Source organism: Nelumbo lutea, chromosome 2 (assembly GCF_056320005.1).
Source record: "Nelumbo lutea isolate HS-2025 chromosome 2, American lotus-T2T, whole genome shotgun sequence".
Classification (NCBI taxonomy): domain Eukaryota; kingdom Viridiplantae; phylum Streptophyta; class Magnoliopsida; order Proteales; family Nelumbonaceae; genus Nelumbo; species Nelumbo lutea.
The window spans coordinates 75,743,447-75,766,975 of record NC_142685.1 but is presented as its reverse complement, the minus strand read 5'-3'; the positions used below and the strand labels follow the sequence as shown (position 1 = coordinate 75,766,975).

The following is a 23,529-nucleotide window of genomic DNA, read 5'->3' as shown; positions in this document are numbered from 1 at the left end:
TGTTCAAGAGTAGTGAAATTAGGGACAAGATTTTGAGGGAAGAAGCAAAAGCGAAGTATCATTACCCAGAAGTAACATTGGGACCATGAACACCACTGGTTGGACAGGTAAGGAACTCACCTGAACGGTACTTTATCTGGATTCACATCTAGGCAATACCGTTGCACTCTTGGTGTGTCCAGACATTCAGGGCTGTTGGAGAGGCATTTGGGAAACTCACACATTATGACTTTAGAAATAGACATTGGAAAAAACTGCAATTTGTAAGAATACTGGAGGAAGTTGAAGAGGTTTGTTTGGTTCCATACAATCTGGATCTCTTTTTTGCAGGATAAGTATATGAATTAAGGTTGGTTATTGAAGGGGAACACCTGACTGTCAGTACACACTAATTGTGATTTTGGATTTGATGAAGACCTAGGGTAGTCGGTAGAGATAGAAGAGTTACAGGACAGTGACAGGAAATAGATTACAAGTTGAAGGAGGAAGAATTCATCAAGGAAAATGGTTGGAGGAGGATCCAAAGTGGGGAGAAGGCATGAAGGAGAGAGGAGAAGAAGGTGAACAATAGAGTTTGGGAAGACAAAGAGGCGGAATCAGGTGAGGGGTGGTGTAAATTTAGAAAATAATAGGGAGGAAAAAGTAAAAGATGAGATTTAAGAGCATCACGTGGGGGGATGGGGCCCAGTCAATCAAACTTTAGGGGTGGGTCTCAACAAAAGAAAGGAGCAAGGAACCCAGGAACCTAGAAGGATTGGAAGACAGAAGGCCAAAGGAAAGGAGTTCAAGGAAAGGAGGAGAAGAGTCGGCAGAAGACTGGCAAACAACGATATGAGGGAGAAGACACAAGAAAAAAATCAAAAGGAGGTTTCAATGGTCAGGAGTTAGCAAGAGACTACAAAAGACAAGGATGGATTCATCTGGTGCATAACAAGATACAAGTACAAGGGACAAAATGGAAGCACAATGGGTACTAGACCAGATAGACTTGGAGCTGAAGGAAAGAAGGCTGTTTGTGGATCCGAGGGAAGGCAAAACAAGGACCAAATAAAGGGAAGGAGGAACTAGGAAGAGATGTGGAATCCATCATTTCTATTGAAACGATAGAGGGACTCATCAATGAGGCAGATGCAAAGATAAGTGAAGAGGGGGAAGAAAACCAATTGACAGAGGAAGGTGAGCCCTAGTTAATCAAGAAGCCAGCAAAGGTATTGAAGCTTTAGAGGTTCTGCAGACACCTATTTTTACAAGTGAGAAAAATAGAGGAAGAGACTCAGGTAAGTCAAAATTGCAGTGGAAAAATTCTTGGTAGTATAGATAGAAGGAGAGGAAGGGGACATTGAGGGGGAAAAAAGTGACTCTGAGGAGGTGTAAGTGGACAAGAGTACAAGACATTCAAGGTAGAAAGGAAGGTTGATCTAGATAAGGTGGTGGAAACGGAAGTCCAGGTTAGTAAAAACTTTGGGAATTTATTTCATTGGGGGTAAGGAGTTTGCGAGGAGAATTTTAAGAGAAGTGGAAGAAAGAGGGAACAAAATTGCCCAGTTCAGAAAGAAGGATGAAGAGAAGAAAGGCAGATAGTAGTGGCAGAAGATATATTGGGAAAAAAAAGGAAGAAAAAAGAAGGAAAAAAAGAAAATAGATAAAGGAATATTCTGGGGCTCCCCTGGTAATAGGGTGACAATGAGTCTGTTATTGGAAAATAAGAGGTTTAGGGGATAGGAGAAAAAGAGAAGCAGTTAGGAATTTGGTTAGGTGCGACAGAGCAGAGGTGCTGTTGCTGCAACAAGCAAAATTAGAAGGGATGAATGAGCAGCTGGTGTGGGAGATACGAGGTTCAAATAAGGGGATTGGATGGCTTTGGAATCTGAGTATCTTTCAGGAAGCTTGTTGTTAATTTGGGAAACAGGGGTGGTGACGAAGGTGGGAACTTTGAAGGGAAGCTTTTCTTTATCAATGGTGTTGGAGAGAGTTAATTGGGGGGGGGGGGGGGGGGGGGAAGAGCGTTAGTGTCTATTGTATATGGACCAAACTGGATAGTGAAAGGGAGGGGTTGTGGATTGAGCTGGAGAACATGCATGAGGTGTGATGCAGTAGGGCTGGAACAAACTATCACAAGACAGAAAGAGAGAGGGAGAAAGAGAGAGAGAGAGAGAGAGAGAAATCCCAAGGAATCACTCCAAGGGGTCCTAGAATCACTCCATACAGAAAACTTGCAAGAGAGTTCTAAGGAAATCTTCAATAGCTTCAAAAACACCACTCCATGTCTTGTGCATCAAGAAACATAATAACTTTCTACCTACTAATGCAAATAAACTGAAATTTGAAAGAAAAGTAATACTAAGCTAGTGGAACAAGATGGTATAGCCCAAGCCAACATGGGACTGGTCAAAATGACGAATATACCCCTGACCAGACCACTCCAAGTCCCAAGAGTCTTCCCCATGCCAAATCAGAACCTGTTTGTTGGCCTTCTTTTTACAAGAATAGGTCTTATAATGCCTGGACCGATCCCCATCATCTCTCCCCGGCTTGAAAGAACTCGACCCTGGTGGGTTAAAGGCATGATATTGCTCACAAAGTTCTGGATTAAGATCATACAAGTCTTCAGCTATAATCCATGAACATGCTACAAGAGGTAGATTCTTCCTCTTTACAAGAAACTCTTGATAACCTCCACTTTCTGTAGAAATCAACTTCTCATCAAGGATGTCTTCAGGCACATTAGTAGATGGAACCAATGGCATCTTAGGCAATGGAACTATGGGACAATCACTATGGCCACAATATGCACTTAGGTCTTCAACATTGAAGATTGGGCTCATTCCCATGCCGCTTGGCAGCTTTAGGACATAAGCAAGAGAACTGATTTTCTTAGTGATCTTGTAGGGACCTGCACTCTTGGAGTGAGGCTTCTTATAACCCTTAGGAAAGTGCTCAGGATGTACACGCACCATAACCATATCACCCTCCTGAAAATCATCTAGGCACCTAAGTAAATCAGCTTTGGCTTTGTATGCATCATTGCTAAGAGCAATCTTGCGTCGAACTTCATCATGGATTTCTCTCATATGGTGAGCAAAGCCTTCAGCCTCTATGCTAGTCCTAACCAAGGTTCAAAGTATCAGCCCATATCGGCCGATACGTATCGTTCCGGGACCCCTCCAATTCGCCTCCACCGGTTCAGGGGGGTGGAAGAGACCTAAACCAGCCCCCTGAACCAATTTCGAAAAAAAATAAAAAAAAAAGTAAAAAAAAGGGTATCGATTCGCCCGATATGCCCCTACCAGCGTATCGGGCGTATTGATATTTTGAACCTTGGTCCTAACGTCTTGTGGCAATGACATTAAATCAATAAGCCTCATAGGCTGAATTCCAGTAACTATGTCAAAGGGACTTCTTCCATTTGACCTGTTAACTAAACTGTTTTAAGCAAATTCGGCCATAGATAGGATGAGATCCCACCTGGAATTATGGTCACCAACTAAGCAACATAGCAAATCACTGAGACTCGTATTAACTACTTTAGTTTGACCATTGGTCCGAGGATGGAAAGATAAGAACTTCAGTTTTGTACTGAGGAGTTTCTAAAGTGTCTTCCAAAAGTAACTCATGAACTTAGCATCGCAACCAGAAACAATAGTAACAGGAACACCATGTAAGTGAACAATTTCCCTAAAGAATAGGTTTGCCACATTTAAGGCATCTGATGTCCTGCTGCAAGAAATAAAGTGGACCATCTTTTAGAACCTACATACCACAACATAAATTGAATCATGACCCCTTACTGTCTTGGACAGACCTAGGACAAAATCCATAAAGAGGTTAAAGGTCTTGACAAGGCTCATGTGGAATTGGTAAAGGGGTGTACAACCCTGTATTTTTCTTTCTCCCTTTTGCCAATTGACAAATTCTGCATAATTTGATCACACGATCAACATCAGCCCTAAGGCTAGGCCAATAAAAGTGATCTTCTACCATAGCAATGGTCTTGTCTCAACTAAAATACCCAACAATTCCACCTATGTAACACTCCCAAATAACATAATCACGTAGTGAAGTGTTAGGAACACACACACAAGTTCCCTTGAATAAATAACCATCGTGAATAGAAAAGCTAGGATATTCATATCGTCCAGCCTGTAAAGAACCATAAATGATGCTGAAATCCTTGCAACTAGCATAGTCTTGCTTCAACTGATTCAACCCCACAACCTGTACAGACATAGAATGAAGTATATACACCACTCGGCTCAATGCATTGACTACTTGGTTCTCGGCACCAGCTGTATGCTTAATCACAAAGCTATATTCTCAGCCCATTTCTGAAGTTGACTACTAAGATGCTTCTGAGATTTGAGATATCCGAATGCCTCATGATCTGAATACAAAACAAATTCTTGGGAAATTAAATAATGACGCCAATGTCAAAAACATTGCACAACAGCATAGAATTCCTTGTCATATGTGGAGTATATTTGTCTAGCTTCATTAAGCTTTTCACTGTGAAAAGCTATAGGATGTTGTTGCATAAGCATACCACCTATTCCAATAAAATTTCTCTTTATTGATCGGGAAAAAAAAAATTTAGCAAAGGTATTTTCCATAAAATTTTAGCCCATATAAAATTTTAGCAAAAGATTTCAAACCTGTAAGTCTTATTTCTAGCCCATATAAAATTTTAGCAAAGGCATTTTCCATAAGATTAAAGATGGTGTTACATTTGGTGTTGGGTCCAACACAAATGGCATCAATAAAAGGGAGACAAATATTGGATGGAGTAGTAATTGCAAGTGAATGTATGAATGCAAGAATGAGGAGTGGTTTTTTGGGGGTGGTTTGTAAGATAGACATGGAAAAAGCTTATGATCATGTGGAGTGGGGATTCCTAGAGGAGGTGATGAGACTAATGGATTTTGGAGAAAAGTGGAGGAGTAGAGTGTTTGCATGCATTTCACCAGTGTCATTCTTGGTGCTGGTGAATGGGATCTCTACTGAATTCTTTGAGTCTTCAAGGGGGTTTAGACAGGGGGACCCTTAATTTCCTTTCTTAATGGTGGAGGTGCTAAGCAAATTAATTAATAAGGGAGTGGAGAATGGACTGCCTAGAGCTAGAGGCTTTAAGGTGGGAAGAGAAATCTTGATGATTTCTCATCTTCAATACGCAGATGACACTTGGATTTTTGTTATGCATCATCAGTGCAAGTACTGAATTTAAGGGGAAACCTTAAAGGGTTTGAAGTGCTTTCAGGCTTGAAGATTAATTTAAACAAAAGTATTATGATTGGAATAGGGAATGTGCTGCAAGATGTTATAGAAGAGTGTGACGCCTCTTTGGATTGCCAAAGAGGGGAGCTTCCTTTCACTTATTTGGGCTTGCCTATTGGTGTGAAAGCTTCAGCACTTTCTACTTGGCAACCAGTGTTAGATAGAATTGACCAAAGACTCTAGGGGTGCAAATAAAATGGATCAGATCCAATTCAAATCCAAATTTTATCCGGTAAAAGCCAGATTTGGATACCTCCCTTGATCATAACAAATCAGATCAGATCCAGAAAGTCGACCCATTTAGTTAATGGATTAAATTTGAATATACCCCGATTAAATCCGATCCATTAGTTACTATAATATATCATTATATTATGATATATTATTTATATCCTATCATCCAGTTTTTTTAATTACCATTAAAATTGAATCGGATTCAAAGCAGATATCTGATAAGATATTTGAATTTGAATTCGAATCATACTCTTGAAAATCCGACAAGTTATTATTGGATTCAGATCAGTCAGATTTCTTATCGGATAGGATCAGATATACCCTATACCAAATCCGATCCAATCTGTTTGCAGCCCTAAGAGACTGGCAGGTTGGAAGGGGAGGTATCTCTCATTTGAGAGGAAGATCACAATCATTAAAAGTGTCTTGTCAAATATACCCATCTACTATTTATCTCTATTGAAAATTCCAGCAGTAGTGAGCCAAAAAATTGAAAGGATGCAAAGAGATTTTCTGTGTAATATAAAAGTACCCAAAAAAAAGGTTTCATTTGGTTAGGTGGGATTGGATTTGTAAGGCAAAGAAAGAAGGGGATTTGAGAATCAGAAGGATGAGAGCTTTTAATAGCCTTGTTGGGGAAGTGCGTGTAGAGGTTTGGGTGGGAGAGGAAGGCATTATGGAGGTATTGCAAGCAAATATGGGATAGTGAATTTTGGTCAGGATCCAAGGGAGATATCTTCTTCTTATGGAGTGAGTGTTTGGAAGGGTATCATGAAATTCCAAGCTTCAGTAAAAGCTTGTGTTTCATGGAAGGTGGGAGATGGGTCTACTATTAGATTTGGGAGGATGAGTGGTTAAATGTGGGGAAGCTGTGTGAGGTCTGCCTTAGATCATATAGGCTGAGCAGAAAAATATCACCATTCCTAATTGTTTTGAATGGAGGCAGGGTAAGGCGTGCTGGTGCCCCTTTTTAGAAGGCCTCTGCTGGATAGAGAGGTGGAATAATGTGTAGTGCTTCTGGCCAGACTTCAAGAGACAGAGATCCAGTGTTGGTGTGAAAATTTTAATAAATTCTCATGCAACATTTGATTGAGTTTTTTATTATTTTGGTTAAAGCCCATTCAGGGAATCATACGGATTGTTCCCCTTAATTACATCTCCACAAGAAAGTAGAGAACACCTTTTGATTCCGACTTGGAGAAATGAATGCATAGAACAAAAGAAAGGAACAATAGGGTACTTAAAAGAAATTTTCATTTGCGTTTCATTTACATCAAGTGTACAAGAATGAGAAGAAAGAAAAAGAAAATACAATTGAGAAACTATACAACATTAAATTTATCTCTTTTCTTTTTGATACAAAGAAATTTTCATTCTAACTCCTTTCTTCACAATAAGTAGACAATCAGACGAAATTCTGACTGTAGACAGCCTAAATCCTTGGATTTTTGCATATAAAAAGAAAACCATAGTAAATCAAACTGAATATTTTATTTAGACGGTTTTTATCCCTCTGTTCTTCATTTTCATTAGGGAACCATAATCAGCCCTTGAGAGTTAGACTGTAGATGGTTTAATCCCTAACTTTGTCTTGAAAGAGAGACCATAATCAACCAAGTAGAGGCACCTGGCTGTAGATGGTTTATTTCCCTCTATTTCCTTTCTCAAAAGTGAAAATAAAAGAGAGAGAAAGAAGGATACATAGTAGAAGACATATATAGGAAGTATTCACAAAGAGTACTTTCCTTTTTCTACCTGTATTAGTGAGACTTTTCCCTCCTTGCCTTCCCTTGAGCACTTCTCTTTTCTTCTCTCTGTATCTTAGTTTTTCTTTAAAATCTCGAGAGATTTTTCTCTGGAGAGTCTGTCTATAGCTTCCCCTTAAGGAGCTTAAACAGGGAGTGGGGTAGTTATGTAACTACCTCCTCCTCCTCCTAGGTGAAGGACACCTGTCCCTCCCACTTAAAGAGAGGGAACTCCCATATGGGATACTTTCTTATAGTTTTGATAATTTGGCTAGCAAACTAGCCAACCCACTTATTTGGGTTATTAAATTATTAAATATTATTTGGATTAAAAAAAAATGCCTCCAACATCCAACCAGAAAGTTCTGAGAGAAAAAAAATGACAGATTTCAGTTAATTCTTTCTATAAAGCCTTAGTCAGGAATCAGGTGGAAATTCATCACATTGGAGGTGTGTGGGGTAACCCAATTCCCCCCAGAATTGAAGCTTTTGTGTGGCTGGTGGCAATGAACAGCTTCCTTACTCAAGATCAGTTGAAAAATATAGGTGTCTTTGGCTAACAGAAGCTCATATGTGAGATGGATTCAGAAGATGTAATGCACTTGTTGGTCAACTGTGTCTATGTGACCTGTATTTGGTTATTCTACTTTCGCCTCTTCAACAAGGGCAGATGGGATCCTCAGTCGCCTAAGGAAATCTTTGAAAAGTGGCCAAGAATCAATGGGGGGAAGAAGGCTAAATCATGTGGAGTAGTGTTCCATTTGCAGTGTGCTGGGAGTGTGGAAAGAAAAAAATAGAAGAATTTTCTCCAACAATGCAAGAGAGAAGGAACGACTTTGTGCTGAATTATTGGAATGGATGTTAACTCTCCCAGAATTCAGAGATGAAAGGAGAGAAAACTTTGGCTTGGATTTCTGAACTTTTTGAGTCTTTGTTAATTGTTGCAAGGCTTTGTGTTTCTGTCCGTTCTTTTGTTCTTCTTTATGTCTTATCCCAGTTAGCTGAATTGTGGGTGATGCCCTGTACTTTCTTCTCATTTAATGGATTTTCTTTTTTATTTTTCAAAAAAAAAAAAAAACCACCAAACATTCCTACCTGCCCTCCACCTTTTCTCCTTCTACCTTACCCCTCTCTTCTCCCTCCACCCCATCCCTGAATTCAGCCACCTCCCTCCTCCAACCCTTGAGAACAACCACCACTTGACTCAACAAAACCATCCCTAATCTATTTTTGCTGCCTAACAAAAAAACAAAAGAGAAGCAAGGCTACCCCGAATTCACACCTGCCGCCTTCTAATCCCTTTGAGAGAAGGAAATAAAAGATCGCATCCCTCTATCAAAAAACCCCCATTAGACTCTTCAACTTCTCCCCTCTCAACATTTTCAACCACGTGGCCATCATCAAATAAAACGACCTCATACCTCCTATCAAAATTACCTTATTGATGCTTGACCTTTCAAGACCATTGTCTTCAACCTCTGGCTGACTTTTCACCTCTCCAACAGAGACCACAATAGGAGAGAGGACAACATCCTTCCATTCCCCCGTCTTCTCTTTCCTAGTCTCCAAGCTGCATGTGGACAAGACAGAGATCTTCGCTGCCCTCCAAAATGTCTAGTCTTCCCCTTCTAAGAACACATGCAAGTCAAGTTTCCCCTCCAAAGAACAACTCCAATGAAGTTTGAATTTTGTCCAAATCTTCACGTTCCACTAAGATTCTTGCAAAATCAATCGTCTCCCAACTTCTATTTTTGTCATCAAAGCTTAGAAAATTTCACATCTTTCTCTGATCATTGTGAAGGTCATCAGACCCCAAGCATGCAAGGGAATTCCCACCATGCCTATCCACACCACCCTTTTTCTCCTTCAATTAAGAATCGACCCTGCTGCTGGGAACCACCAACCTAATCGTAAGTCAATCTCCCTCGTTTTCTCCCATTTTGAAACCAACACGCACTCCGCATCTTCCCTACTCTGAAACATAAACAGAGGCAGACCACTAACCCGATTTCTAACACCCACAACTCTTTCTTCACCCCATTCAAGCTTCGTCCATGCTTCAAACAGCTCTTTCTTCAACTTGATTCAATGAGACAAGCATTTAAGAGTTTCAACTTCTCATTCAAATTTTCAACCTGATTCACCCAAATCTGAACCCTAAACTTCTCAACCTCAACCACACCTTAAGAGATAAAGCAGTCGGCCCAATGGCTGGATTTAAAAATATACTGAACCTGCATTCCTGACATCTATAACACTTAGTACGTACAAAAAGTCATGTGTCTTTTTCTTCCACTATCCATAATATCTCATCCCACCTTTAATATAATCAAGTATCTCCAACATATGTTTCCTTTTTGTCTTCTATTTCCATTCCCAAACCTTTGACAGAGGCCATGGCCCAACCTAAATGGAGGGATGATGTAAACAAAGATGGTTGCATTAATAAAGAACAACACATGGGAGTTGGTTGAGTTACATAGAGGAAAGATCTGAGTTGGCTATAAATAAGTCATTACAGTGAAGTAAAGATCAGATGGGAGCACAGAAAGGTACAAGGCAAGATTAATAGTAAACGAGTACACACAGACCTATAGGGTGGATTATGAGAAGGCATTCTCACCTGTTGCTAACATGCCTAATATGTATGTTTTATCATCTTTGGTTAGGCATTTTGAGTGGCCCTAACTATAGTTTGATGTCAAAAATGCATAATTAAATAGAGGTCTTAATGAAGAGGTCTACATGATACTGCCTCCAAGGTTTTATGATCAAGAGAGATATGGTATAGTCCATAAACTTAAAAAGGCTTCATATGCCCTAAAATAATCTCCTCGTGTCTAGTTTAATAGATTTAGGAGAACATATTACAAAGGATTGGCTTTAAGCAATCACACTGTGATCAAAAATTGTTTATCAAGAAGAATGGTGACTTGATTACTTTCCATATTGTGTATGTAGATGATATTATAATGACTCATAGTTGTCAAGGCAATACCTAGGTGCCAAGGTGTCTAGGAACTTCTTGGGGCTCGCCTCGCCCAAAACGCCATGGCATTTGCATACAAACTCTTCAAGTTTTATAATGTTTCTTATATTTTAATATTTTGAGCTTATTATATTAAGATAAGTATGATATACTGAATTGTTCCTTTTATTTCTTTCATAAAATAATACATTTTTTTACAAGTTTCTTATGTTGATAGGGTTTTGATAGCCATTCAAAAACTGAAGAAATGAGGATAGTTATTAAAACCTTCGAAATCTTTGAAGAAACAAAGAAAATGAGGATAGCTATTCAAAGACTGGAGCAAAAACAGGGGCTCCTCTTCTTTTTTTTTTTTTTCTTTTGTGGAACAAAAACAGGGCCTCTGCCCCTTCTTTTTCTTCTTCTTCTGGAACAAAAACCAGGGCTCTGCCCCTTGTTCTCCATCATTTCTGAGGTTTTTATTCATGCTTTCTTTTTCTATGACAATAACAGGGGCTCCACCCCTTCTTTGACTCATATTTCTACAACAAAAACAGGGGTTCAGGCATTCAGCCCCTTGTTGTTCCATCCTTTTTTGAACATTAAGCAATGCCTAAGCGGGCACCTGGGTGACTAGGCAACTAAACACTCCTTTATTACCTAGGTTCGCCCTGGCACCTTGAAAACTATGTAGTAACCAGTAGTGATGCTCATGGTATTACACATCTTAAGCAATTCCAAGCCTCAAAGTTTGAGATCGAAAATCTCAATGAACTTAGATACTTCTTGAGCATTGAGGCTGCCAAATCCAAGCATGGTATATCTCTCAGAAAGTATGTGCTAGACTTGTTGAGGGATAGAAGGAAATTATGGGTAAAGCCAATAGATACTCTCCATTGACCCAGGACATAAGACGTGCTACTAAGGGAGAGCTTCTAGAAGAATGCTCCATGTATCAAAGGCTAGTTGGAAGATTTCTTACTTATGTATGACACGACCTAGCATATCTTATGCAGTTAGTGCGGTGAGCCAACAACACATGTCCATCCCTCATACTACACATTTAGCTACAGTTGAGAGGATCATTGCTTATCTAAAGGGAGTCCTAGTAGAGGCATTTTATATACTCAACATGATCACATGAAAATAGAAGTTTGCAATGATGCTGACTAAACTGAACCACTTGATGATTGAAGATCTGCCTCAGATATTGTGCATTTGTTGGGAAATATGGTGTCTTGGAAAAGCAAGAACCAAAATGTGATAGATAGGTCCAATGCTAAGCTAAAGTATAGTACCATGGCTCATGGTTTGTCTAAGGCATTGTTGTTGAGATCTTTATGTTAGTACCTTTTTCTGAATTTTTTGGCATTTTTTTGAATTTTCTGACATTTTTTTTATAATTTTGCGCCCTTGCTTCAAAAAGGCACATGCCTTACCTTGCGCCTTGCGCCTCAGGTGCAAATTGACCCCTGCGCATTTTTTGCGCCTTGCGCCTTTAAAACACTGAGATCAATAATGGGCAAATATCTTTACTAAAGGAGTTCCTAAGGCATATTTACAGTTTACTCTTGACAAGCTGAGTGTGATTAATATATATGTTCTACATGTTTTACTTCTTACTGGGCTGCTATTATGTTTGTTCTTTATCTTTCATTAGTTATGGGCCTTTTATTAGTGGGTTGGGCCATTTTTTATTTTGTTGATTGACTATTATAAATGCTGACACTACTAGGGGCAGAATTGTAATTCCATCACTATTATTAGAAACTATAGAAGGTAATGGGCTCACATTGAGACCCACGATATGTTCATCAATTCTTCTCCTTCCCTCTTCTCCCCTCTCTATTTTTTCTCTATTTTTTCTTGTTTAGACTGATATGAAACTCCTTTGAAGCTTTTCACAAAACCCTTATTTTTTTCATCATAATTTCATTTCATTAAGATGAATTAGCAAATATTACAATGAATTTTTGTTACAAGTATAATTACCCCCTTTACAAATTAGACAGCCCAAACCAGCCATCCCATTTGCTGTTCTCTTTACCCATAAAACTGCTGCCCCAATTCCTTTAACATGTCTATGGATCCATACACCTGGACTGCTGTCGTTCATCCATGGGATTACCAATTTTAAATTATCCTCAATTTTCACATGCTAGAAGCCACATTGCTTAGCTAACTTCAAGCCTTAGAGTAAGGCTAACACTTCTGCTCTTACAGAGTCATCCAGTCAAATTGGCCCAGAGAATAAAGCCACCACTTTTCCCATTGCATCCCTGAATAAACCTCCAACACCTGACAGTCCTATATTTCCCAATGAACTTCCACCAAAGTTCTGTTTGATTTTAATTGGAGGGAACTTCCAAACCATTATTACTTTGTCTTTCGCAGTGGAAGAGCTTGCTACTTCAAACCACGCCATCATGATATCAGCTACTGTCAACATTTGAAATGCTTCCAAACCTTTTACCAAGTGAGTTGTTTTTGTCTTTATGCTGTCTACAACATCTTCTAGGATCATGTACCTTTCCTTCAATATTCCTTCATTTCATTCTTCCCAATTTGTCCAGACAATTGTTGCCCTGACTGCCTTCCAAACTTTTTACCCCTCTCCCATTTTGTCTTGCCCTATTTCCCCCATTTGGAGAGGTCCCATCCCCCCTCCTAAAACTAGAAGGTTTTGCTGTGTAGTCTTGCATGATAAGCTCAATACCTATGAGAATCTCCTAAGGAGAAAATCCTATTGCCTTTTCTCCCCACACATTTTGCATTTTCTGCAAGGCAAGTGGTGAAAGTCATTCCATTTACTAATCAACTATCAATTTGCTAACAGTACTTAGAAGTTTTTCTTCTCTTTATTTGGATGCAGGTGAATACCCCCTTCAGACCTACAGAGTTTCTTGCACCCTCCTTTTACTTGCCTCCTAGAAAAAGAGGCAAAGGCAAAATAATGTGATGTGTCAGAACTACCACTCTTTGTGCATTTGGGACAAAAGAAACTCAAGAAGTTTCAGAGAGAAGTAGACCAAAGAAGTTTTTATGGAAAAATTTTGGTGAAGACAAGCATTGTTTGAAAACTTTAGATGCTTTCACCATTTCATGATGGATGATATATGTAGAAATTGGTTGATTGTGGCCTCCTCTTCATCAGCTAACCCCAAGCAAAATCAGATATGGTGACTGCCCACTATTAAGACTTGAGCTGAATATTGATTAATGAAGAACCAGGGGCCATCTGGTATAAGGGTGTTTTCAGAAATTAGGAAGGAATTTGAGGAAACATTCAAGCAATCTACTCGGGTCCAAAGGGGATTGGGGAGAGCAGAATTATAGGCATTGGAGCAGGGTCTAAGGCTGGCCAAATCTCCCAATATCAAAGATTTATAGGTGGAGAGAGATTCCAAGGTTATAATGGCATGGGTAAGAAGAACAAAGTGGGTGCTTCGAAATATGGGCATATGATATAGGAGATTTCAGAACTGTCATTGGAGATACAAAAGCACTATATAAGTACATTACATGAGGTAATGGTACCCATATCTGTGTCCTGGATTCTAGGAAATGGAGAGTTTTTTCCCAGTTTCCCGTATTCATGACTGTATCCGTATCCAAAATTGGGCATCATAGCTGAAAACCTAAAATCAGTAGATTCTTTTGCATTGTCAAATACCACAAGATCAAATTGTTATGCCAAAGAAATGGACCAAGTTATTAAGATAAAGGTATCAATTTCAACTCACCAGACAGAGAGAAATGCCGTAAGATAATAAACAGTATTCAGTAGCCCATATGACAAAATACCAGCAATGCCATATCTCCTCAGCTTCTTCAGTGTCCTAAGAAAACCGTTTTCAATGTAATTCTAATGCATAGTTACTTTACCAATAAACAATAATAATACACCAACATGGGGTTAATGCTTGGTGTAATAGTAAAACAATGGGATGACAAACATGAGAATGCAAGCCCAAGTCTAAGAGCAACTACTTTGTCAACAATAAAGGTTAGGTTGATATCCAGCACACTCCCAAACCCCAGATAGCAAGGATGAATATTGGGTAATGGCCTTTATAATAAAAAAAAATGAAATAAACAGGAGTAATCAGTTAATTTAAGCATGGATGCCATTCACTTCCGGTTCTCAAACAAAGGAAAGAAAGAAAAAGAGATAAATAAAAGCAAATGGTTTTGACAAACTACATTTGGAAGGTTCATAAATGATAGTACAATAAAATAAAAAAAATTAAACATGATACAGAACAAAAAAGTGAGAAAAAAATAACTTGGTAAATTTACAAGATCTAGGTTAACCCGACATCACAAAAGGATATTATGTCCAGCAATTTTTCTATCAATAACATAAAAGTATTGTATTTACAAGTAAAATTCTGGTAAAACTGTGAAGTTTCAAAGTTGAATGTAAAGTAAATGAAAATGGATCAACCCAATACCATCAATCAAGTCCCTATTCTACAGAACTTTCCACCTTTAAAAATATAGCCATAGAATCATATGAAATGCAAAAGGACTATGAAAAGGAAAAAAGTCCACATCATAGTTTTCAAGGCGTCTAGGCGATTCTGGGCGACACTGGGGCGCCTAGGCGATAAAAATTTTATAATATAAAAATCTGACTTTTGGCTAGTTTCCTAGTTTTATATACCATTCAGCATGTATGTTAATTGAAAAAATAGCAATTCTCTTTATTAAGAACATTAAATTTCCTCTAAAAATGTGGCAAATCATCACATCTAAAAGATAAAAATCTTTTACATATATTAATTTCATTATTTTCAAAAATAATACTACTATAATAAAGTATTTAATAGAGAATATTCATATCAATTAGCAGCTAAAGATGGTTATCAACTTTATATGATAAATATTCAAGATGGAAAGTAAAATAGGAAAAAAAAACAAGGATGGAATTTCTGTTTTATTTTATTAGAGAGAGAGAGAGAGAATAGAAAAAATAACTTTATTATTCTATTCTTTCTTTCCTCTTTCTTTTCTTTCTTTCTTTCTTTCTTTTTCTCTTCTCAAAACCCTTTGATCTTTTAAATTTCAATGTAAAACATTAAAACAAAGTATAATTGATATATACATAGCATATAATAAAATGTATTAACACATACATCAATAAGATACAGCAACATAAATGATATTATAAAAGGTGCCCGCCTTGTCATTTTTGTCGCCTAGGTGGGCGCCTAGTCGCCTAGAAGGGCGCCTAGTTGCTAAAAGTCAAGGCTTTTGGGCGAGGTGCCCAGCCAAGGGCGCCTAGGCGACACCTTGACAACTATGACTCCACATGGATGAATTTCTAGGGATAAGATCAAGCCCCATCTGTAGTGTAATCAAACTTAACTTCTTAATTAAACTATAAAGTAGCATAAATGTGCCATGATAAAACCTAAGTTACAACTTCCAACAGTTCTCAGGAGACCACAATTCGGTTTTCTTAACTTATAAAACCTAAGATAGCTCCATTGATTTTTTACAGGATTGTTCTAAATATGGAAAATGTATGACAAAGGAGAGACTGGGGGTACAGTAAAGGATTTGGAAGAGGCAAAATTTTGCAATTTATCTGTAGAGAGAATAGGTCGAATGGGCCTTTGTGGTTTTATTTCTTTTAAGTTATGTTTTAAGCTTATGTTCTTTTAGTTATGGGCCTTAGTCATGGACCTCTTTTTGTTTGTTTTATTAGTTCTTAGTGCTGGCTGCCCTATTAAGGGAACCTAAGGAATTGTACTCAGTTTTAGATTGAGAAATAAAAGACATCTTGAGGGGATTGAGAAGGGATAAAACATCTTCTCTTCTCTCTTCCTTCCTCTTCTTCTTCCACAAGCTTTTGCTGAAATCTTCTCTTCTTCTTTCTTTCTTTTCTTTTTTCTATAGTTTTCTGATTTACTGCAGGTGTGTTTCACAACTTGGCTTTAGAGTGGGAAAAAAAGATATTGGGCTTCATAAGAAACCACCAAGTTCAAGGTCAACAAGGCCAGAGATGGTTTATATAAGAGAGAAGCTTACCACATGATACAAGAGACTTGATCAGTTTGGATAGGATGGGAGTTCCGAAATTACAAATTGTGTATATTAAATAAAAGCATACATAGAGAGATTTGACAGAAAATAGGTTTGGGTAATACATTCCCCTCCAAGGATTGTTTTAGAAAAATGAGGTTTGGCCCTCCACCTGTAGCCTGTAGTTAATTTAGGGGTTAATAAAATGTAGAGTCGTGAGTTTATGTATACTTATATTTACCTGAGAGGAGCTTTGTCCTTGTACTTGTACAGTAATATTATAAGAGATATAGACCTAAGCGGCTGGCCCAAGGTTTTTCAGTAGCCCTTGCTTTCCTCTTCTTCTTCTTCACCTTACTTCTTTGTCTTCTACTCTTGATCACCACACACAGACCACTCAACATTCCATTTGCACATTCTATGCCAAAGATGCAAAAAGGAACAAAAAGAAGGCAACTAGGCTAAAGGCAAGCAAAGCTAGCCCAGCAACCTCTGGCTGTCAACAAGGAGTCAGCTAGTAATAGCAGCTTCAAAAACATTCTGACCTTAATATTTATTTCCACCTAAGGTCAATTCTTCATGATCTTGAGTTCCATTGCATTAATGAATCTAGCTATTCCTAAACCAAGAATTCTATTTTCTTCTTTTTCTAGCACAATTTCTTTATTAGTAATCAACCCTACTTAATATGTTATAGACTTATAGTTACGTTTCAAAATTTACCTTCATTTGAAAGGACAATAATTAGACTCACCATCACCAAATTATAAATGAAATTCAGCAGCCTGTAGTTTGGAAAAATTACATGGTAAGGCAAATAGTAAGTACTCATTGGATGTAAAGGTTTTAGCTTTCTGGCTTGTGCTTTTCTCCTTCATGCCTGAAAACAAAGTAAGAATGTCAGTTCTGAGTAAAAAATCTGAAACAATAAGTAAATATTAGTAAGATAGAGCATGACAATTGGATTTTAGCTTAAGCTTGCAACTCAGCAATGTCCTATTTATGCAGTGAAGAAAAACTTGTAGAAGCTAATATTACCCTCATGATCAGAAGAAGAGCCACAATGACCATCTTCTAAAATATCAAAAGTCTGACCTTGACACAAAAGACGGAACATAAACATGAGATGTTAGCATATAAATTTAAAACTAGGAAAACTAATGTGGATAATAAGATGGATAAATCAATTCATTGCTCCCATGACAAAAACTCTTAGAGCTAAGAAAATTAAAAGCAAAAGAAAACAAGAAATCACTTTGAAATAAAAACCCGGGTCATACATACGCAGAAAGATATGCAGTGGTAAAACAGAACAGATCCAACCCAAATAAATATTTAAGATAAGTTATAATGTTATATATGCATGGTACAAAGAAAACCAAAATGATAGTAAGTTAACTCATCATGCCAGCATCAAAGCATCTAAAACACACATTGCATGATGCCTTCATAAATAGGTGTCATTTCCATGTTGGGAACTTCAATTTTAGTATAAATTCCATGCCCTACCCTTCACTCAATTTATGGGGTTGCCATGTGATGCAGCCCACACGATCCAAGACCATGACTCCAGAATCAGTGAAGAAGAAGGACCCACCACATGAAGCTTTTAGATCACCATAAGGCTACGGGAACCATCAAACAAGCATGCCTATCGCTACTCGCTGCTCTGTTGACCCGCATTACTGAGATTGCAAACACAGGTCCCAGTCCCACCTACCCTGATCTCACCGATTTCAAACTCGTGACAACCACAACATTACCCAGAGCCTGCTTGTGAGATCGCATCCCTCCATTTTGCAATCTTGCCGCATGAGAGCTTCGGCAGCAACCCAGCATGCACAGTGAACATTGATCATGGTCTTCTGTCCTCAGCGCAGATCCTGCCGACCAAACCTACTTACCAATCACAAGTTTATCTACCTGTTGTTTAGCCATTTTTGTATGATGTTTTAGCACCAAAAGTTGCAACCCTTTTCAAGCTTAGCAGTATAAAAGGCTGTCCAAATACTTGTACGTTAGTTATCACTCTTGAATACAGTTGCTTGAGTTTTTCCCTCAAGCATTCTTTTTTCTATAAATGACTTTAAATTTTATTAAGGCTGAAAAGTATAACCATTACAAGCATCCCTTAGACAGGCACACGATGCTACCTCTCTATAACCAAAACAAAAACATTATAAGTGAGCCCAAAGAAAAGACAGCCTATCCACCCCTTGCTTAGCTAGAGTATCCGCTAACCCATTTGCTGATTTCCTCACCCATTGTATCCTCAAGTTCATATTCTCGATGATCCATTTAAATTATTTTCTCACCCCTATAGCACCATATTACAGACTGGATCATTTAGCCAACCCACCACCAACTCTTAGTCCTCTTCAATCACCACACTGGGCTATATTCAATTCACTAACAATTTGTACTCCTTGGAAAGCTGCAAGCAGTTCTGCCTTCAGAGAGTCCCCAAACCCCACTGGAGAAAACAATTTTATCAGTTTACCTTCCATATCTCGCAAAACCCCTCCTATACCATCAGGTCCTGGATTACCCCTGCTACTCCCATCAAAATTCAACTTCACATAGCCTTCAAGTGGAGGTAGCCATACAACACTTGCTCTTTCCTTTCTTGAAGAACTTCTTGCAACTACTTCCCAATTCCTCCAAATATTATCAAGGAAAAAACTGAAAACAGGTCCAAAGATTTGATCTAGTGAATCACCCTAATCAACACACAATCCCCCATCTCTTCCTTGCTTTTTTCCTTCTCAGAGAATATTCTGACATTCCTCTCTTCCCAAATGGTCCAAACCAGGGCTGCTCTACATACCTCCACATTATTGTTCCCCTCTTTTTTATTATGTAAACATAGAAGGACCAAACAGCATGTTATCCTCTGTTGGTAAAGACTACCTGCACCCAAACAAGGAAAAAAACCAATTCCAAATATTTGCAAGAAAGGCACAAGATATCAGTAAGTGAAAGCAACTCTCATTATCAGATCTGCACAAAACACACCAGTTTGGAGAGAGACATAAATTGGGTCTCCTCTTTTGTAGCATTTCCAAAGTATTAATCTTCCCATAAACTATTTCCCAACAAAAAGCTCTTAATTTAGGGGGAATGGGTTTGCACCAGAGCTCTTTCAAGGGTGTAATAAGAATGGGCAGAATGGACCTTAGTTCCTTTCTTTTATTTCAGTTATGTTTATGCTTATGTTCTTTTAAGTAGTGGACCTTAGTTATGGACTGTTTTGTTTTTTTATTATTTCTTTAGTGCCGGCCGCCCTATTAAGGGTATTCATGGAATTGTACTCAGATTAGAATTAAAGAAATAAAAGATATCTTTGGGGGGTGGAGAGAGGGATCAAACTCTTCTCTTCTCTCTTTTCTTCTCTCCCCTCTTCTCTCTTCTCTTCTCTCTTCTCTACTCTCTTCCCTTCTCTTCTTCGCTCATCTTCTTCCACAACCATCTGCTGAAACTTCTTTTCTTTTCTTCTCTTTTCTTTTCTTTTCTGAATTATTACAGGGGTCTTCTACAACTAAGGGAAACAAAGGATAGGGCAAAGAATTACAAAGATATTTGAAGAAAAAAAAAACACATGAAAACAAACCCTTAGGGTGAGGAGCCCAAATATGCTTATCTGCCTTCAAGCATTCGATCTCTTTCCCTCCCTCTCTTGGTGGACTTGTTTTAGAGCCACAAAGAACCCCAAAATCCTACATTGTCTACTTGAGTAAAGACATAAGTCACTACCTTGACGCACTGCAAAAGCTAGAGATTAGTGTTATTTTGCTGCTTCAATTTAACAACTGTTGTAGTGTTTCCATAGTTGCAGTCAGCTGACATCTGCAAGACTCACTCCTTTAGAGAAATACCATTCGCAACACCATGTCTATGCAAATGAATGTACAAAAGCAAGTATTCTATATGCAGATCCTACAACTTATAGCTGCCAATGGTTCGAGTCTGTTTTGGGACAGGGTGGACCAATCCCAAACCAATTGTTAAGCGGTCCTATAATATAGACCTAAAAACGAAGTCAGTTATTGGTCAGGATAATCAGTCTTGACCCTACAATGCTTGACAACTATGATTGCCTACAATAATAACAACTTGGAACTTCATTTTTGATAATATAACCTTAATAAAAACTTAAAGTAAATGGTAAACTGTTTATATGTTGGTAAGACAAGTTTTTTTAACCAAAATTATTACTGTTAGGGCAATTCGTGTTCCCGTGTTGTGTACGTATTGTGTCAAGATAGGGGTATTCAAATATATGGGGTTAATACAACACAACACGATTAATTAATCATGTCAAATTTTCAAACATGAACATGGCTTGTTTATTACACACATAACATGACATGACCTGCATAATCCAAATTAGCACGATTAACTTGTTCAATTCTATACTAAACCATGCATATAACCTGAATTAACATGAAATCAACATGATCAACTTACTTAAATTAAACAATAAATAGATTTACAGTCCATTTGTTTCCTGGAATAGGTGCCTGGAACCAGAATCGGAATGGCCTGTTCCAATTCCAATTGTTTGTTTGGCAGGAATGGGATTTCGATTCCCATTCTGGGTGGAACGACATTCCCTCATATGGGGGAATGGTCATTCCAGGCCCCCCTAGGGAATGTAATTTCCATTCCAAAGTCTGTCAAGAAGTAAAGAACTCGTGACAAAAAACCCCAAACCTTAACATTAATAAAATAATAAAATGTTATTAAATTAATAATAAAATAATAAAGCTGCCTATGGAGAAACATCCACAACCTTACAAGGTTGCTTGGTTCCAAAAAGGTATGGAGTTTCCCATTATTTCACATTGCCTTGTAAGATTTACTTTTGGTGATAAATATGATGATGAAACATTTTCTAGGCTTAATTGTAATTGTTTTTCCCACCTGTTGGGTGGACTTCTTGGATGGGAGAGTTAAGAAAGTTTATCTCCCCTTTCATGTACCAAATCCATAATTCTATTGATGGAAAGCCATTTGTTACGGATCAAATATATATATATATATATGATGAAGCATGGCAATGTGGATCCTATGGATGTTTGTCATTTACTTTTGTGAAGACCTTGGTTATATGATCACAAAATGGTGCATCTTACGGATGCCAATAATTACACCAACCAGAAGGAGGAAGAAGATCACTTTGCATCCTATGAAGGAGGAAGCTACAAATCCTTCTAAGGACAGCAAGGTTGCAAGTTACCTTTCAGCCTGTAAATTGAGGAGGAATGCAAGAAGTCAGGCGTGATATATATGCTGGTTGTTAGGAGTTTAATGGCTAACCAGCTGGAAGAGTTGATAAAAATCCCTACGGAAGTGCAGCCATTACTAGAACAATTTGATGAGCTTGTTAATTGGGGAGTTATCAAGTGGTCTACCTCCATTGCGCAATGTGCAGCATGCTATAGATTTGGTACCAGGTGCAACCTTGCCAAATCTTCCTACCTACCATATGCCACCTACTTCTAGGGCTGAAGTGAAGAGAAGGGGATGACCTGATTGCAAAGGGGTTGATTCGTGAAAGCAGAAGCCCATGTGCAGTTCCAGATAAGCTTTGTCCCAACCATATGGGGTCAGCAAGAAAGCCATTTACCTAACTTAAGAAATGTTTCTATCTAATATATTGTATATGTAAGAACCTTTGTCTTGACTGCATAGCACTTCAATGAAGAAAGATTACTTGTTATTTTAAATGAATGATGTGAAAATATGGTATTACAGAGACAAAAATACAGCAAAATATAGGCTGTGGCAAATGCTTTAGTTTCAGAAATTGGGACAATTTCATTTTCTTTTATTCGTAGGCAGTTTAATATATTACCACATGAATTAGCTGCTTGGTGTTATCATTCAGGTCTTGAAGGGGAATGGATTTCCTCCCCTCCTAGTTGTATTCGACATCTTTTACTGAATTAATTCTATGTTGAAAGCAAAAAAAAATGCAAGGTTTTCCGCTATTAATCCATGGGCTGCAAAAGCCTTTTTTTTTTTTTGATCGATATATGAGTTCACTGAATTGTAATCATAATATTTTTTAATAAAATAAAATGAAATGGGTTTTCCTTGATAGCATTTTGATTGATGAAACCTCAACTTTAACTTCTCAGAAAAAAAGAGAAATTGTAGAAAGAGAAGATATTTAAAAACAAAATAATTCACTTTTTGTAACTTGTATGCCATCACCTCATGATAGGCCATAGTATTGATTGGAGCAAACGACTTCAGGTGCTACTCTTCATACAGAAATCCCTTTTAATTTATAAGAACATATGCCATTATAAAAGAAACGAATATTGAACTACTGACAGGCAAACGAAAATGAAGAATTTTCTAACAATGAAAGTAAAACTACAGAGCAAGATTTGCAACTTTACAATGAAAACAGTAAACTCACGTCGCCATTGCCGGTGGTTGAGCAAAGACGTTGAGGTATGTACTGCTTATTTGAAGCACTTCTCGGATGCAGAAAGTAAAAGCGCGTGAAAACCCTAGACATTTTGAGACACTGAGATAACAGATTCGTCAGAATCAGATACACGAGTGGAGTAAGAGGGCGAAAAACCTAGAAGTGGCATTGACTTACCTCTTGGTGAGATGCCGGAATCTGCCTTCCGGAGATTCTTAGAGGGAAAGACATTAGCGTGGCCGGAACACGGAAGACGAGAAGAGGAAAGCGGTTACTGGACAAACAAAATAGTGGCGTGAATGCCATCGGTATCAGTTATCAACTGTATCAGAACTCTGGAGTCTGCAAGGTTCAAACTTGCCAGTAATGAGGTGCCGGACTTCCGGGTGGCAATGGATATCCAATTGGCCTACGGATATACCCGTACCCGATTACAATGCCCGTATGGCCGTACCAACTTTACACCATTCTCATAATTTGGGCCAACCCAGGTTGGGATGCAAACGGACCGGGTAGGATTTCGAACTATAGTATATCCGAAACCGATCCGATAGTACGTAATCTAAGATTCAATCCAAAAATCCGGTCGGGTCTCACAAGGGGTGATTCGAATCCGAATGCGCTAATGATGCTGGATATCTGAATATGATTCTATCTGATTTAAATTCTGAACAATGTTAATAAATTATTAAAAGAAAAAGTAATAGTTTATATAAAAAGAAAAACAAAAACTAAGTACTTTTTTAATTATTTTTATAAAAATTTACAAGAATGCAATATAAATATATTAATATATACATATATTTTTATAAATAAACATGTTTATAAATATATAAATGTAT

At 38.0% G+C, this 23,529-nt stretch overlaps 1 protein-coding gene across 8 annotated transcripts in view; it reads right to left on the bottom strand.

Annotated features, from left to right (window-relative positions):
• The window catches only part of LOC148871559 (uncharacterized), a 49,161-nt gene extending 25,975 nt beyond the window's left edge, over nucleotides 1-23,186 (bottom strand). For 5 of the 8 annotated variants that reach the window (XM_088967435.1, XM_088967436.1, XM_088967437.1 and 2 more), the window contains exons 1-5: nucleotides 22,865-23,055; nucleotides 22,676-22,786; nucleotides 17,284-17,335; nucleotides 17,074-17,125; nucleotides 13,959-14,054 (exon numbers count right to left, since the gene is read on the bottom strand). In XM_088967435.1, coding sequence (XP_088823561.1) covers nucleotides 13,959-14,054; nucleotides 17,074-17,125; nucleotides 17,284-17,335; nucleotides 22,676-22,786; nucleotides 22,865-22,993 — 440 coding nt within the window. In that variant the 5' untranslated portion in view covers nucleotides 22,994-23,055. Of the gene's footprint in view, nucleotides 1-13,958; nucleotides 14,055-17,073; nucleotides 17,126-17,283; nucleotides 17,336-22,675; nucleotides 22,787-22,864 lie in introns of all 8 variants that reach the window. The other 3 variants (XM_088967441.1, XM_088967439.1, XM_088967440.1) reach the window with 2 other exon arrangements.
• Between the last annotated feature and the right edge of the window lie 343 nt (nucleotides 23,187-23,529).